Source organism: Aquarana catesbeiana, linkage group LG13, assembly GCF_042186555.1.
Source record: "Aquarana catesbeiana isolate 2022-GZ linkage group LG13, ASM4218655v1, whole genome shotgun sequence".
NCBI classification, from domain to species: Eukaryota; Metazoa; Chordata; class Amphibia; order Anura; family Ranidae; genus Aquarana; species Aquarana catesbeiana.
The window spans coordinates 31,916,832-31,934,334 of NC_133336.1; the positions used below are offsets into that span (position 1 = coordinate 31,916,832).

Genomic DNA, 17,503 nt, shown 5'->3' on the forward strand with positions numbered 1-17,503 from the left:
ATGCCTCATGGGACTTGTAGTTCTGCAACAGCTGGAGGTCCACTAATTGCATATCCCTGGTGTATTATAAAATAAAAAAAAATAAAAATTGAACTGTTTGGATATGGCTAAAGACTGGCGCTATTATACTGCAGGAACACTAGGAGCTTCTGCTTCGTGTCCTATATAAAGATTGAAAGTTAAGTGTGGCCACAGGGTGGTGCTATTACACGGCAAGAACACAAGAGAAGCCTCTGTAGTGTGTTCTGCAGAAACTGACAGGTGAGTGTGGCCACAGGGTGGCGCTATTATACTGCAGGAACACAAGCGGAGCCTCGTGAGTATGTTCTACAGAAACTGTCAAGCGAGTGTGGCCACAGGGTGGCGCTGCAGTAACACTAGGAGCTTTTGCAGCTGTCCTATAGAGAGTGACAACTAAGTGTGGCCACAGGGTGGTGCTATTACACTTCAAGAACACAAGAGGAGCCTCTGCAGTGCATTCTACAGAGCTTTACAGGTGAGTGTGGCCACAAGGTGGCGCTATTATACTGCTGGACCACAGAGGAGCTTCAGGAGTGTGTTCTGTAGTATTAACAAAGTGAAAATCCCTCACAACATTATTGGATATCTAGATCTGATGCATATCTACCCCCACGTGCTCCACCATATTTGAGCTGTGTGAACCTGAAATAAGAACTGTCTGTTGCTTGCAGGAACCATCTAAAGGAAATGATTAATCTTACCAGCCCTGGGCAATCTAGACAGTTTCTATTTCAGGCCAATTGATCGATGACACGTCGCCGGACAGAGGAAAGAGACACCATTCTGATGATATAAAATTTGTATAGAAATGGATTTGAATATATTACAACTCCGCTCTGATCCCCATCCCCGCTCTCCTCCGCAGTCCTTGCTAAGTCCCACACCACAGGTCCTCGGCCGGGCCTAGAATTCGCGGGCCTCCTGGAGCTGGGCCAGGTACTCCTCCTCAGGGGGGTTCTCCGGACAGCCCCGGCCGTTGTTTGGGGGGCGCAGGGAGTGGATTCGGCTCCAGTCGCCCTTACACAGGATCCAGGGCAGCACATCGGCCTTGTGGTGAAGTTCGGGGGAGAAGTCGGCGCTGATGAGGTTGGGGATGGCGGCGGCGTGCCCGCGCGTTACCAGTTTGAGGGAATGGTCATAGCAGCAGTGCTGAGCCCCCAGGCTGCTGCTGTCCCGGGTGAGTAAAGAGCGCAGACAGAAGCGTGCGCCCGGATTGTAGATGTCCAGCCTCTCCCGATTGCCACTCGCGTCCCTCCACCGGAAACTGCGCGCCAACTTCTCATCCCGCAGCACCAGCGAGCTGTAGACGGCCTCCGAGGGGTAAGAGCAGGGGCAACTGGGCAATTCTGTTAACACCCGGTGCAAATAGTTACTGAGGAATTCACTCTTACAGGTGAGCCAACGATCGCAGCTGTCCAGGTGAGCTGAGGGTGAGAAAAGACAAAGGTATGAGGGTGGCATAGGGGGAGACGAGTATGAGATACCAGGGTGGCATGGGGGAGATGAGTAGGAGATACGAGGGTAGCATAGGGGGAGACGAGTAGGAGATACGAGGGTGGCATAGGGGGAGACGAGTAGGAGATACGAGGGTAGCATAGGGGGAGACGAGTAGGAGATACGAGAATGGCATAGGGGGAGAAGAGTATGAGATATGAGGGTGGCATAGGAGGAGACGAGTATGAGATACGAGGGTGGCATAGGGGGAGACCAGTATGAGATACGAGGGTGGCACAGGGGGGAGAAGAGTATGAGATACGAGGGTGGCACAGGGGGGAGAAGAGTATGAGATACGAGGGTGGCACAGGGGGGAGAAGAGTATGAGATACGAGGGTGGCACAGGGGGGAGAAGAGTATGAGATACGAAGGTGGCACAGGGGGGAGAAGAGTATGAGATACGAGGGTGGCACAGGGGGGAGAAGAGTATGAGATACGAGGGTGGCATAGGGGGGAGACGAGTATGAGATACGAGGGTGGCATAGGGGGGATAAGAGTATGAGATACGAGGGGGGCATAGGGGGGAGAAAAGTATGAGATGAGGGAGATGAGTATGAGGGTGGCATAGGGGGAGAAGAGTATGAGATACGAGGGTGGCATAGGGGGAGAAGAGTATGAGATACGAGGGTGGCATAGGGGGGATAAGAGTATAAGATACGAGGGTGGCATAGGGGGGAGAAGAGTATGAGATACGAGGGTGGCATAGGGGGGAGAAGAATATGAGATACGAGGGTGGCATAGGGGGGAGAAGAGTATGAGATATGAGGGTGGCATAGGGGGGAGAAGAGTATGAGATAAGAGGGTGGCATAGGGGGGAGATGAGTATGAGATACGAGGGTGGCATAGGGGGGAGATGAGTATGAGATATGAGGGTGGCATAGGGGGAGATGAGTATGAGATATGAGGGTGGCATAGGGGGAGATGAGTATGAAATATGAGGGTGGCATAGGGGGAGATGAGTATGAGATATGAGGGTGGCATAGGAGGGAGATGAGTATGAGATATTAGGGAGATGAGTATGAGATATGAGGGGGGGGGGGGGGGGGGGGGTGAGTGCAGAGGATGAGGATATAGAACAGGATGGCAGTAGAAATCTCACCACTATCTGGAGCCGGAGTTCCCCTGCTGGCCAATGTCTCCCACAAGAGGGTGGAGTTCTCGGCGTTGTCCTCCCCTGCGGAGTCACAAAGTAGAAGTCATATAAAGGGGCACCCCAGAGAATAACTATAATATGACATCACTGAGCACCAAGACAGATATTCCACATCAAAAGTAATAGGCGGATTCATACAAAACTCTGCTGGACACAATCTAACTCAGACCCTCCTTTCCTTGCAAAGTGGGAAAGAGACTTACGAACCACTTTCACTGCGCCACAAAAAGAGCGTATACTCTTCTTCGCACATAAATCATCACTATGTAGCAAATACCAGGAAATTTCCTACAAACTGACGACACGCTGGTACTGAACTCCGTCCGTATTGGCCAAAATATTCCCCAATCAAGCGGACCGCTGTTGGTGTTGCGAGCAACACCCTGGTACCATTCTTCACATTTTCTGGGAATGGCCCAGACTTCAAAGCTTCTGGCAACCAGTCCTCCGACTCATCCACAAATTCACAGACATTTCTCTAACCAATGACCCGGCTGCTGTGCTCCTAAACCTCACTCCCATGTCCAGAAAGCGCTACAACAAATACTCTACTTAAACACCTCCTTAACGCTGCTAGAGCTTGTATACCGAGCCAATGGAAGCAGCAGAGCCCCCCCTACAGTGGCCCAATGGTTCACAATGGTTAATGATATTGAACAGATGGAAGACCTAACTGCCACAATCCGGGATAAATCGGAGGAACATAAGACCAGATGGTTTCACTGGACCCTCTATCGCTTTTCAGAGGAATACCTCCGCGATTCATAGTCCGGCACTAGACCGGCGGCATTGATATGTAAAAAAAGGCGGCATTCATATGCATATCATGCTCCCCTGCAGTGAAGAGATGATGTGCTGTAACCTCTAGCAACCAATCCGTGAGCAGTATTACTGTACAGTAATCTCTAGCAACCAATTAACAAGCAGAAATCATTTGCTGTAACCTCTAGCAACTAATCAGTGAGCCTTAATGTGTGCTGTAACCTCTAGCAACTAGTCAGTAAGCTGTAATGATGTGCTGTAACCGCTGGCAACCAATTCCAATTGCTGCCTGATCTGATACAGTAAACTGAATGTCTAGCTGCAATTTATTGTATGTCTCAGAGCAGGTGGAGAGTGAAATTGCTTGGGGGGAGCAAGAAAATTTTTGCCCAGGGTCCAATCAATATTAAAGACGGCCCTGCCCCCCCTTACCCATAAACCCCCAGCCCTCATCTACCTCTCCCACTATAATAACTACCTTCTCTCCCTTCTCCTTCATTTCTCTTTCTCACTTTCTCTCTACCTTTTTCCTCTTTCCTTTCTTTTTCCCCCCTATGTTCACTTGCTCCTTTCTAATTAAACAATTGGTATGTTTTGACCCCAGCTGGACACTCCGCATTATTCTTCCCCTACGTTTCTATACCGGAACTCTCCAAGGTTGACAGAGATAACTCCTAGTACAGATATTTTCAGTTACTGTTCCTATATATCCTAAACTGTTTGTACCGAATATCCTGTGAAGTTATCGCATTATTGTATGTCGCTTACCATTAAATAAATAATTTAAAGAAAAAAAGTAATAGGCGGAGCTGGAAATTGGGGGCGGGGTCACAGAGCTCACCTGGGCACGGCAGCAGGTCACACACACGGGATTCGGTGGCGGTGCAGGAATATCCGCAGGAGCGCGTGCGTTTCTGGCTGGGGTGACCGCAGGTAGCGCTACATGGAGACCAAGAACTCCACTCCTCCTCCTCGTAATCTGCCCAGCAACAACAAAAGCTTGTCATAAATCACCCTAAAAGGGCGGGGGAGAGCAAACCTCATGACTGGGAGGAGTCAGACCCCATGCCTCATACCTCCCCCCTAGGTTACCCAGTAGTGGGAGGAGTCAGGCTCCAAGTCTCATACCTCCCCCTCTGTCACCTTTCAGTGGGCGGGGTCACAGTACTCCCATCCTCTGGTGTGATTGGGGTATTCTGGGGACTCACCGTAATGATATTTGTCCTCCGAGATCCAGTTCTCTCCATTGGGATCTCGACCGCTCAGGATGTTGTCCTCCCATTCATACTGCGAGGAATAGTCGCCCACAATCTCTGACCCCGAGGGGCCCGGGGTGGAAGTCTCCCCACCAGGGATGTCATTGTACTCCCAGAAGAGCGGCCAGAAGAGCTCATGCTGAGACACCCAATTCGGGTCCGCCCAGTCCGTCCGCGTATCCGACAAATCCAATTCCACCTCCGCCTGAGACGCCGGATCCACCTCAATCGTCACCTGGGGGACAAGAACCGCGACAGTGACCCCGAAATACACACCGTGACATCACCGCTCTCCGGATATAAGATATATTATACGGGAGTGACATCACCACTCTCCGGATATAAGATAAATTATACACAGTGACATCACCGCTCTCCGCATATAAGATATATTATACAGAGTGACATCACCACTCTCCGGATATAAGATATATTATACAGAGTGACATCACCGCTCTCCGCATATAAGATATATTATACAGAGTGACATCACCGCTCTCCAGATATAAGATATATGGTCCCCTTGGTTATGGTTGTTGCTGTGGTGATGGTTCAGTGATGCCCCCCCCCCATTGGTTGGGTGTGTTGGGGTCTCACCTGGATGTTGGGGTTCTCAGAGGTCAGGTTGGCCCCTGATAGGCTCTGCAGGTCCAGGATGAATGGTGCCGCCTCCTCCTGACTTTGGTCTGTCCTGTGTGATGTCTGTTCTCGGCTCCCTGGGTTCACCTCTGATCTCTGTCTGTCCTGTACAGAGAGAACAATGTCAGCACTCATCCCAGGAGCTTACACTCTAATACACCCCAGGTCAGCTGATACAAAGTACTTGCCCCAGGAGCTTGCAATCCAATCCCACAGCTCAGATGGGCATATCAGGAGAAGACAGATGACAGAGACTGGAATCCTTCCAAACCACTATGGGAGTACCAGGACCACCTATCCATTGTCATCACCATCCCCCTTCATCATCCCCATCCTCATCATTACCCTCTCTACTGTCATCACCATCCCCCTTCATCATCCCCATCCTCATCATTACCATCCCCCTTCATCATCCCCATCATCATTATCACCCTCTATACTGTCATCACCATCCCCCCTTCATCATCCCCATCCCCCTCTCTACTGTCATACATTTCATTTCCATGAGGCTGAGCTGATTGACCGGGGAATAATATAATTGTATTCATCACTGAGATACTTCACTTGTGAATACGTTCCATTTCCATCCATCAATGATGGAAGGAGACATGTGATCAATCCACTTCCCTGTGTCCCATCCATCCATCCTTCTCATCCATCCATCCATCCTTCCCATCTATCCATCCATCCCATCCATCCCATCCATCCATCCATCCTTCCCATCCATCCATCCCTTCCATCCATCCATCCATCCATCCTTCCCATCTATCCATCCATCCCATCCATCCTTCTCATCCTATCCATCCATCCATCCTTCCCATCCATCCTATCCATCCATCCTTCCCATCCATCCCATCCATCCATCCTTCCCTTCCATCCATCTATCCCATGCATCCTTCCCATCCATCCATCCATCCATCCATCCATCCCATCCATCCTATCCATCCTATCTATCTATCCTTCCCATCCATCCAACCCATCCATCCCATCCATCCTTCCCATCCATCCATCACTTCCATCCATCCATCCTTCTCATCCTATCCATCCATCCATCCTTCCCATCCTATCCATCCATCCATCCATCCATCCTTCCCATCCATCCATCCCTTCCATCCATCCATCCTTCCCATCCTATCCATCCATCCATCCTTCCCATCTATCCATCCATCCATCCCTTCCATCCATCCATCCTTCTCATCCCATCCATCCATCCATCCTTCCTATCCTATCCATCCATCCCTTCCATCCATCCATCCTTCCCATCCTATCCATCCATCCCATCCATCCTATCCATCCTTCCCATCCATCCCATCCATCCCATCCATCTATCCTTCCCATCCATCCAACCCATCCATCCCATCTATCCTTCCCATCCATCCTATCCATCCATCCATCCATCCATCCAATCCATCCATCCATCCATCCCTTCCATCCATCCATCCTTCTCATCCTATCCATCCATCCCATCCATCCATCCCTTCCATACATCCATCCATCCTTCCCATCCTATCCATCCATCCATCCCATCCTATCCATCCATCCCATCCATCCATCTTTCCCATCCATCCATCCATCCCATCCATCCATCCTTCCCATCCATCCTATCCATCCATCCTTCCCATCCATCCATCCATCCATCCTTCCCATCCATCCATCCTTCCCATCCATCCATCTATCCCGTGCATCCTTCCCATCCATCCATCCATCCCATCCATCCTATCCATCCTTCCCATCCAACTATCCTATCTATCTATCCTTCCCATCCATCCAACCCATCCATTCCATCCATCCTTCCCATCCATCCTATCCATCCATCCCATCCATCCTTCCCATCCATCCATCCATCCCATTCATCCCATCCTTCCATCCCATCCATCCTTCCCATCGATCCCATTCATCCAATCCATCCATCCATCCCATCCTATCCATCCATCCTTCCCATCCATCCATCCCATCCATCCTATCCATCCTTCCCATCCATCCTATCCATCCTTCCCATCCATCCAACCATCCATCCATCCTATCCATCAATCTATCCTTCCCATCCATCCATCCTTCCCATCCATCCATCCTTCCCATGAATACATCCTATCCATCCATCCTTCCCATCCCATCCATCCATCCGATCCATCCATCCTATCCATCCTTCCTATCCATCCATCCTATCCATCCATCCTTCCCATCCATCCTTCCCATCCATCCTATCCATCCATCCATCCCATCCATCCATCCCATCCTTCCCATCCATCCTTCCCATCCATCCATCCATCCATATCATCCATCCTTTCCATCCATCCTTCACATCCATCCATCCTTCCCATCCATCCATCCTATCTATCAATCTGTCCATCCTTCCCATCCATCCTACCCATCTATCCAATCCATCCTATCCATCTCATCCTATCCATCCTTCCATCCTTCCCATCCATCCATCATATCCATCATCCTATCCATCCATCCTTCCCATCCTATCCATCCTTCCCATCCATCCATCCCATCCATCTATCCTATCTATCCTTCCCATCCATCCATCCCATCCATCTATCCTATCTATCCTTCCCATCCATCCATCCATGCTTCCCATCCATCCTATCCATCCCATCCATCCTTCCTTCCCATCCATCCATCCTTCCCATCCATCCATCCTTCCCATCCATCCATCAATCCTTCCCATCCATCCATCCAATCCATCCATCCATTCTATCCATCCATCCTATTCATACATCCATCCATCCTTCCCATTCATCCATCCCATCCATCCATCCTTCCCTTCCATCCTTCCCATCCATCCATCCTTCCCATCCATCCTTCCCATCCATCCTTCCTTCCTATCCATCCATCCTAACTATTAATCCACTTGAAGAGATCGAATAGGAAGGAAATCAATCAGTTGTCAAAGAATGCGTGTCCACCTCATCCTCATCACCATCACCATCACCCCTTCATCATCCCCTCTGCTGTCATCATCATCCTCACTAAAATGTACCATCCTCATATTTATCCGCCCGTCATTCCCCACCCCCCTTTATCTTTTACAAAGTTTTTATTAATAGTAAAGTAATTACAGCAGATAAGAGCAACAATGTGATGGTTACATCAAGAATAAGATGGAGAGGAGGATCCCAACAAAGGGATGTTCTATATATACCATACAATATTCACCAGTGTAATAGAAGAATCCCCATCCCCCTTCATCATCCTTATCATCACCATCACCCCCTTCATCATCCTTATCATTATCATCTCCATCCCCCTCTCTACTGTCATCACCATCACCCCCTTCATCATCCCCCCTTCATCATCCCCATCCTCACCATCCCCCTCTCTACTGTCATCATCATCCTCAACATTATTTACCATTCTCATGTATCCTGTCTACTGTTATCATCATCATCCTCATCCCCTTCATCCTTATCAGTATTCTCTGTATTTTCATCATCCTCATTATTTATCATCTGCATCTTTATCTTTTCCACTGCCATCATCCTTATTCTCACCATCATCATCATCCTCATCCTTATCAGTAATCTCTATACTGGCATCCCTATCCTCACCATCATTATACTCATCGTGATCATCATCCTCACCAATATTTATCATCCTCATCTCTATCTTTCTACTCTCATCATCCTCATTTATCATCCTTATCACTATCCTCTACTGTCATCACAATCCTCATCATCACCATCTTTATTACTCTTTGTATTGTCATCATCATCCTCGTCATTATCCTTACTATTTTCTACTGTTAGATCATCCTCATCATTATTATTTATCATCCTTATTTGTGTCTTCTCTACTATCAACATCATCATCATCCTCACTTTTCTCTATTTCCCCTTTAATTGTACATTATCCCTCCTGTCATCTCTGTCCTCATCATCCTTCTATCCATTATTATCTTCCCCATCCTCATTCCTCTGTCATCAAATGTCTTCCTCTCTTTCCTTAACTATCCTCATCACGTCCTCATCATCATCATTCTCATCATCACATGTCTATCATCATCACGTCTATCATCATCACTTGTCATCATCATCCTCATCACATTGTCATCATCATCATCCTCATCACACATCTATCATCATCCTAATCACATGTCTATAATCATCATCATCCTCATCATCACATGTCTATCATCATCATCACATTGTCATCATCATCCTCATCACACATCTATCATCATCATCCTAATCACGTGTCTATCATCATCATCCTCCTCATCACATGTCTATCATCATCATTCTCATCACATGTCTATCATCATCATCCTCATCACAAAACATCATTATCATCATCCTCATCACACATCTATTATCATCATCATCCTCATCACAAGTCATCATCATATTCATCATCATCCTCATCACACATCTATTATCATCCTCCTCCTCGGTCACTCTCCCCCTCCCCCATGACATCCTCCTCTCTCTCTCTCTCTCTCTCCGGACGGAGTGATAAGTCGGTATTATTAGTGTACGGCTCACCTGGTGGGGCCCCGGGCGGGCGGGAGGGGCCCCTGGGAGGGTGTCCAGTCGGCAGCTCAGGAAGAAGAGGATGAGGATGGCGCCCCACATCACTGATCACCCGGCCGGGTCACTCTGCGCCCATCTCTGGAGGCGGGGCGGGGTTAGGCAGGGTGACGTCATTCTCGGGGGGCGGGGTCAGAATAGACGGAGAGGGCGGTCACGTGTGCGGGGGGATCGCTCTGTGGACCGGGGATGGGGAAATCCTGAGAGAAGACACCTCCCCTCCCCCAACACTGACCCCCTGAGTCCCGCTTTACATCCTCCTCTACTGGGGGAAGATCTCTGTGACCCGGGGAGGAGCCGCTCTGTCCGCTGCCTGTGACCCCGCCCACACATGTGCTCGGGGGCGGGGCCAGAGCTCTCAGTGGGCAAGCCTTAAACAGTCGACCCCGCCCAGATCTATCTTCGGGGGCGGAGCTGGAGCTGCCAGTGGGCAAACCTTAGAGTGTCTGTGGGTGGAGCGAAAAGAGCCAACACAGCCAATCAGCTGCTGCGATCAATTTCTGGGGCGGGGTGTTAAGGTTGGAGAATGTGCATTGTGTGTCATGGCTGGACCACTTCCTCTGGCACACTGATAGCTCATTTATTAACCACTTGCCTACCAGGGACTTACACCCCCTTCCTGCCCAGGCCATTTTTCAGCTTTCAGCACTGTCGCACTTTGAATGACAATTGCGCGGTCGTGCTACACTGCACCCAAACATATTTTTTATCATTTTCTTCACACCAATAGAGCTTTCTTTTGGTGGTATTTAATCACTGCTGGGATTTTTATTTTTTACAAAAAAAAAAAAAAAGACCAAAAATTTTGAAAAAAAAATGTTTTTTACTTTTTTTCTGTCAGTAAATTTTGTAGCTAAGCAATTTTTTACTTCCACTGATAGGCTGAACTGGTGGGCATTGATGAGGCGGCACTGATTAGGTGGCACTTATGGGCAGTGATAGGCGGCATGGATAGGCGGTACAGATGGGTAGCACTGACTGGCATGGCTAATGGGCACTGATTGGTGGGACTGTATTGTGACAGTATATTTCTTTATTGTTATCAGGGCACTGATTACATTCCTACCTGTCCCCTGTGAGAAGATGCCGCTGATCGGCTCTCCTCTCCTCGCCACACACGCTGTCAGTGTGAGGCAAGGAGAGCCGATTACCGACATCTCCGTGTTCACATGTGACTGGCTGTGATTGGACACAACTGATCACATGGTTAAAAAGCCGCAGATGCGGCTCTTTACACAGATTGGGGTCGCGCCGTGTCCTAGCAACACAGCGAGGCCGCGATCACTGGGCGTGCGAGAGTAGTCGTTCTGGGACGCCGTCATATGACGGCGTCCCAGAACGACTACTCTCAAGAGCCGCACCGCCCTGCTGTCATTTGACGGTGGGGCGGGCGGCAAGCAGTTAAACAAGATCTTAGTTCTCCTTCCAATGGCGATTTGGTGGAGCGGTGGGATTGGGAGTTGGGCAGGAGGAAATAATATTTTATCCAAAGCAATTAATCACTTTCATGTTTTATTCTCTGCGAAAGTAAAGTACAGCTTCTGATTGGTCGGTACTACCCATAAGCCACAGTGAAAAAAAACAATTCCTTTCTACAGGGACCAATTACACTTTTCCCAGCACTGCACTGGGCCAGGAGCTAATAGGATTGATAAAATGCTATAGAGAGAAATGAGGGATGGGGGAGCTGGCCCAGCACAGGCAACGACTAGAGACTCCCAGAGAAAGCGGTGGAGGGGAGAAGCAGAGGAGCTGGGCCAGCACATATAGTAGATGCTCCAAGAAAAGGAGGGGGGGGGGGGGAGTAGATGGGTCAGCATGGACAGTAGATACTCCTATAAGAGGGGAGAGAGGTGAAGGGCAGAGGAGCTGGGCCAGCACATATAGTAGGTACTCCAAGAAAAGGAGGAGAGGAGGAGTAGATGGGTCAGCATGGACAGTAGATTCTCCCATAAGAGGGGAGAGGTGAAGGGCAGAGGAGCTGGGCCAGCACATATATTGGAACTTCCCAGAAAAAAGGGGGGAGCAGGAGATGGGTCAGCACACACACTCCCAGAAGGAGGGGAGAGAGGTGAGGGGTGGAGGAGCTGGGCCAGCACCTGTAATAGACACTCACAGAGGAGAGGGGGCTGGGCAGACATTAGACACTTACAAAAGAGGGGCAGAGGAGCTGGGAACAGCATATACAGTAATAAGAAACTCTCCAAAGAGGGGAGATAACAGTGAAGGGCAGAGCTAGGTCAGCACAGACACTCCCAGGAAAGGGAGGGGCAGAGTAGCTGGGTCAGCACAGACACTCCCAGGAAAGGGAGGGGCAGAGTAGCTGGGGCAGCAGAGACAGTAGTAGACATTTACCAAAAAAAAAAGAGTGGAAGGTCAGGGCTTGAGGAGCTGGGCCAGCAAATACAGTAAATTAGAACCCCACCCAAATGAGGGGAGAGAGATGAAGGGCAGCACAAACAGTAGACACGCCCAGAAGGGGGCGGTAAATATGACATATGGGAGGGGGGGCAGGTCTGGCGCTTCCCGGTCACATTTCCTAATAATTCAGAGGCTCATCGTTAACGAATGAAAAGGTGTGGAAGGAAAAAAAACGCTTAATAATGAATTCTTCTGTGCTTTTCCCCAGTTGGTGACGGGTTCTCTTTAGGTGTCCACCCAGCCAATGGATAAAAAGGGAGATGGTGGGAAGATCAGAGGGATCTTCTTTACCATAGAGAACAAATCCATCCACATCCACAGAACGATGAATGGCGAGGAATTCCTTCATCTGACATCTCAATTCTGCAGAATAGTTGAATTCTCAATGCGCCAAATTTAGGAAAAATAATTATTAGCAGACGTTTGGTGATTTTTAAACTTATTGGGAAAAAAAAAATCAAATCCTATTAATATAGTAAAAGGAAAAATATTTGTTTTGCATATGTTTTTTTTTTTTACAAAACAATATTTGTAATAATGTAAAGAACACGCCCTCCTGTGGATACTTTGTATGCGGATTGGTGGACATGCTGGAGACATTGTAACAAACATTATTCCTGATTGACATGAGCGATCGCTTTGTACGTGTTGTCAGCTCTTAACAATAAAGCATTAATAAACCCCAAAATGTCATATATTGCAGCTCACCAGATATTGTGGCTGCAAACAAATAAATAAAAAATAAATAAAATAAAAATACAAATAAAGAAAAATAAATAAAAAAATAAAATTAAAATAAAACAAATAAATACATAAAATAATAATAAAAAAAATAAAATAAAAAAACTCTGCATTTCTGGTCGGTGATTAGATGCATATACACATATACAGTATATGCCACTCTCCGTTGAATTAAAAACATTTTTTTTTTTACACTTTTTTTCTGCCAGGAATATCTGCTGTTCATACATCCAGCATGTACCATTAGAAGCAGTTACAGCCACTTTTTAGATCCTTTTGGGATAGACTCCTTTCACACTGAGGCAGTTTTCAGGCGTTTAAGCCCTAGAAATAGCGCCTGTAAAGCGACTGAAAACTGCCTCCCATGCCGCCCGTGTGCTTTCACACTGGGGGGCGGTGCCCTTGTGGGACGTTAGAAAACAGAGTTAGGTACCTGGTAACTCTTTTTCTAAGAAGTCTTCCAGGGCAGCATCCGAGAGATAGGCTCCTCCTCCCTAAAACAGGAAACACATTAGTCCACCATTATAAATTTCACACTCTTACCTGTGTGCCTCAGTTATGTTAAAGCACCGAAGGAATTCCCTGTAAGCTGCAAGCTCCCCCTCTGTACCTGGTTTTTGTTGTTTCAAGGGTGGGAACTAGTGCTGCCCTGGAAGACTTCTTAGAAAAAGAGTTACCAGGTACCTAACTCTGTTTTCTCGAATCGTCTTCCAGGGCAGCATCCGAGAGGATATATCAAGCAATACTTACTAGGGTGGGGTTAGAGACTGGAGCACTTTACGACCAAATGCTTGGTCTTGGTCAGACAGCTGGTCTATGCAGTAGTGCTTAGCGAAAGTACTGAAGCTCGACCATGTCGCTGCCCTGCAGATCTGCTCCGGAGTTGCCCCTGCTTTCTCTGCGGCCGAGGTTGCCCAGGCTCTAGTTGAGTGCGCTCTGATTTCACTAGGTGGAGTGAGATTCTGTGCCTTATAGGTAATCTGTATGGCCATCCTTATCCATCTGCTGATGGTGCTTTTTGAAGCTGGTTTCCCTCTGTTGATTCCTGCATAGAGGATGAAGAGGGAGGTCGTTCTATGCCATTCTTTTGTTCTTTCGAGATACGCTATGAGCGTGTTCCTTACATCAAGTTTGCTGTAAATGTTTCTTTTCCTACTATCCATGGTTGTTGGAAGTGAGGGTATGACGATGTTTTGGGTTCTGTGAAATGTAGAAGAGACCTTGGGTAGAAAGGCCGGATCTGGAGAGAGAATTATCTTGTCCAGATGTATTAGACAGTATGGTTCTATTGAAGATAGAGCTTGGATCTCACTCACTCTTCTGGCGGATACTAAGGCCAGAAGGAGCGCAGTTTTTAACGTGAGGTTTTTGTCTGAGCTGTCCTCGATAGGTTCAAACGGAGGGGAGAGAAAGCCCTTAAGTACTGTGCCCATGTCCCAGGTGGAAGTTTTGTACAATTTGGCTGGTTTGGATCTTTTAAGAGCTATGAGGAATCGTCTTATCAGCGGGTCTTCCGCTAGTCTAGTATCCATGACCGAGGAAAGTGCTGCAACTTGTACTTTCAGGGTACTTGGTGATATGTTTTTGTCTGCACCATCTTGTAGGAAGTCCAAAACTATTGGAATTATCCCACCGTTGGAGATTGGTCTGTCTTCGTACCAAGAAACAAATTTTTTCCCTTATTTTCTCATAGATGGCTCTCGTTACCGGCTTTCTGCTGTTTAAGATGGTGTTGATTACTCTGTCCGACAGGCCTTTGTTCTGGAGTTTTACCCTCTCAGTAACCAAGCCGAGAGCTTCAAGATTTTGTGGTTCGGATGGTTGACTGGGCCTTGTGACAGTAGATCCGGGCGGTCCGTCAGTGTCAGCTGAGGTTGTATGCTGAGATTTTTTAAATGACTGAACCATGCTCTCTGGGGCCAGTGTGGTGCTATTAGTATTACTGTTGTTTTCTCTGCCTTGATTTTTTGGATTACTTTTGGGATTATGGCAGTTGGAGGGAATGCATAGCACAGATGCCATTTCCAGTTTTGGTTGAAAGCATCCACCCCGCTGTTGCCATCTGTAGGGTCCAGGGAGAAAAATATCAGAGATTTTGCGTTCGCCCTGGAAGCAAAATAGGTCTACTTCGGGTATTCCCCACTTCTGGGTGATTTGAGTGAAGGTTGTTTGGTTTAGTGACCATTCCGTGTGTTTTATCGTTTTCCGGCTCAGGAAATCTGCCACTGTATTGTCTGTTCCTTTTAGATGAATACCGGATATCGATCTTATGTTCACTTCTGTCCACAGTAGGATCGATTGTGTCAGTCTCATCAGTTTTTGGGATTTTGTGCCCCCTTGTCTGTTTAGGTATGCGACTGTCGTTTGTCTGATTGTATCTTTACATCCTTCCCCTGTAATGCTGGCTTGAAGGTTTTTAGCGCTTCCCCCACAGCTTTCAGCTCTCTCAAGTTTGAGGAGGCTTGTGCCCATTTGGGTGTCCATTTCCCTTGCGAGAACCGCCCTTCCATGTGGGCTCCCCATCCTAGGGCGCTTGCATCGGTGGTGATGCTGACTGGATTGACTTGAGCCCATCTGCGCCCCTCGATGACCCGAAGTGGGTTGAGCCACCAGTAGAGTGTTTGTTTGACTGTGGCGGGGACGGGAATGGATTTTTCTAGGGATGCTTGCCTGCCATCCCATTGGGACAGAATGTAGTTCTGTAAGGGTCGCATGTGAATTTGTGCCCAGGTGATGGCTGGAATGGAAGACGTCATCAGTCCTAGTACGGACATTCCGTGCCTGATCGTTGTGGAATGGTTCCTTAGCAGGGACGTAATTGCTTGTGTCATTTTTACGTCTTTTTCCTTTGTTAGGAAAATTTTTGACAGTCTGGAGTCCAGCACGTATCCCAGGTACACTACTCTCTGGCTTGGGATCATTTGCGATTTCTCTGCGTTTATTAACCATCCCAGGTTTTGCAGATAGATCATACTCTTGCGCAGGTTGTTTTCTAGGATTGCTGCTGAGTCCGCAAAGAACAGGAGGTCGTCTAAGTATGGTATTATTCCAATACCCTCCTGTCTTAGACCTTTTAGCGCTTCCGCCATTATTTTTGAGAATATTCTTGGAGCCGAGGAGATTCCGAAGGGGAGAGCTGTGTACTGTAGGTGCAGCGTAGCTGCTGGCCCCTGGATTGCGAACCTTAGAAACTTTTGGTGATCCTTCCTTATGGGGACATGTAGGTAGGCATCCTGTAAGTCTAGTGTTGCCATGAATGTCTCCTGCGGTAGGATGTTCCTGATTGAATAGATAGATTCCATTCTGAATCTCTTGTATCTTATTCCTCGGTTGAGTGGTTTGAGGTTTAGTATCAGCCTTAGTTTGCCTGATGGGTTTTCTTTTTGCGAAGATGTGTGAGTAGAAGCCCTTTTGTTCCTCCTCTTGGGGAACGTGACAAATCACCTTCTGATCTAATAGTTTCTGTAGGGATTCTAGAAACACCTTTGCTTGATTGCTGTCCTTGGGTAGCATGGTCGCTAAGTATTTGGTTGGGGGGCGGTTGGAGAATTCTATTGCGTAACCATCCGTTATGGTGCGCAGTATGAATTTGTTTTCTGTTATCTCCTCCCATTGGTGGGAGAAAGCCGCCAATCTGCCCCCCACCTGAAGGCAGTCATTGTTTTTTGTTCTTTTGGGTATTAGGCTTGAGGATGAATTCACTTTTGCCTTTCTTGTTTTGTTGACCCCAGTGCTTTTTTGCCCCTGGCTTATTGAATTTCTTGAAATGCCGAAAGGGCGCCTTCCCTTGTCTCTTCTTGGTTTGAGGGAACCCCTTATTTTTTGCTGCAGTCCTATCCAGGACTGTTTCTAGTTCGGGACCAAACAGTAGGTCTCCAGTGAATGGTATGCCACATAAACGGTTCTTGGAAGGTGCATCCCCCCCCCAGGATTTTAACCACAGGGCTCTGCGGGCCGAGTTTAGTAGTGCCGTGGTCCTAGAGGATATTCTGACAGTTTCTGCTGAAGCATCTGCCAAGAAAGCTGCCGCTCTAGTTAGTGTGGGGATGGTTTTAATTAGTTCCTCCCTGGGTGTGTCGTTCTCCAATAGATCTTGCAGCTGGGTTAGCCAGATTAGCAAGGTTCGGGCTGTGCAGGTGGAAGCAATAGCCGGATTTAGGTTTGCCGCCCCTGCTTCCCATGCCCTTTTCAGGAGAGCTTCTATTTTCTTGTCCATGGGGTCGCTGAGGGTACCTGCGTCATCAAAAGCCAAGTCCGATTTGTTCGTGATTTTTGCCAGAGAGGCATCCACCTTGGGGCATTTAGCCCAGGTTTTGGTGTCTGCTTCCGCAAACGGGTATCTGCGTTTGATTGTGGCGGGGATGAAAAGCTTTTTCTCTGGGTCTTCCCATTCCTTTTTGACTATGTCTTTAAGTGTTTGGTGTACCGGGAACGTTCTTGGCTTCTTGGGCTGGAGCCCTTTGTACATTCTGTCATGCATAGTG

General features: G+C 47.9%; 1 protein-coding gene across 2 annotated transcripts; it reads right to left on the bottom strand.

Annotated features, from left to right (window-relative positions):
• Positions 1-802: 802 nt before the first annotated feature.
• Positions 803-17,233, bottom strand: ISM2 (isthmin 2). 2 transcript variants are annotated; one of them, XM_073610361.1, is made up of 6 exons: positions 9,813-9,992; positions 5,284-5,430; positions 4,639-4,921; positions 4,272-4,409; positions 2,615-2,689; positions 803-1,445 (listed from the first exon to the last, which is right to left on the bottom strand). In XM_073610361.1, the coding sequence occupies exons 1-6, from the start codon at positions 9,900-9,902 to the stop codon at positions 925-927; spliced, it is 1,254 nt and encodes a 417-aa protein (XP_073466462.1). In that variant the 5' UTR covers positions 9,903-9,992; the 3' UTR covers positions 803-924. The 2 variants fall into 2 exon arrangements, 1 of the variants encoding a protein (XP_073466462.1); XR_012237160.1 differs by lacking the exons at positions 803-1,445; positions 2,615-2,689; positions 4,272-4,409; positions 4,639-4,921; positions 9,813-9,992 and adding an exon at positions 13,770-17,233 and having other exon boundaries at positions 5,312-5,430.
• Positions 17,234-17,503: the final 270 nt, after the last annotated feature.

What these genes read in the sequence shown, in the direction of transcription:
- ISM2 (XM_073610361.1), bottom strand. Translation starts at nt 9,902, where the DNA reads ATGTGGGGCGCCATCCTCATCCTCTTCTTCCTGAGCTGCCGACTGGAC. An exon ending in CTGAGAACCCCAACATCCAG is followed by an intron (nt 4,922 to 5,283) that starts GTGAGACCCCAA and finishes CTTGTCCCCCAG; the next exon opens with GTGACGATTGAGGTGGATCC. An exon ending in AACTCCGGCTCCAGATAGTG is followed by an intron (nt 1,446 to 2,614) that starts GTGAGATTTCTA and finishes TCTCACCCTCAG; the next exon opens with CTCACCTGGACAGCTGCGAT.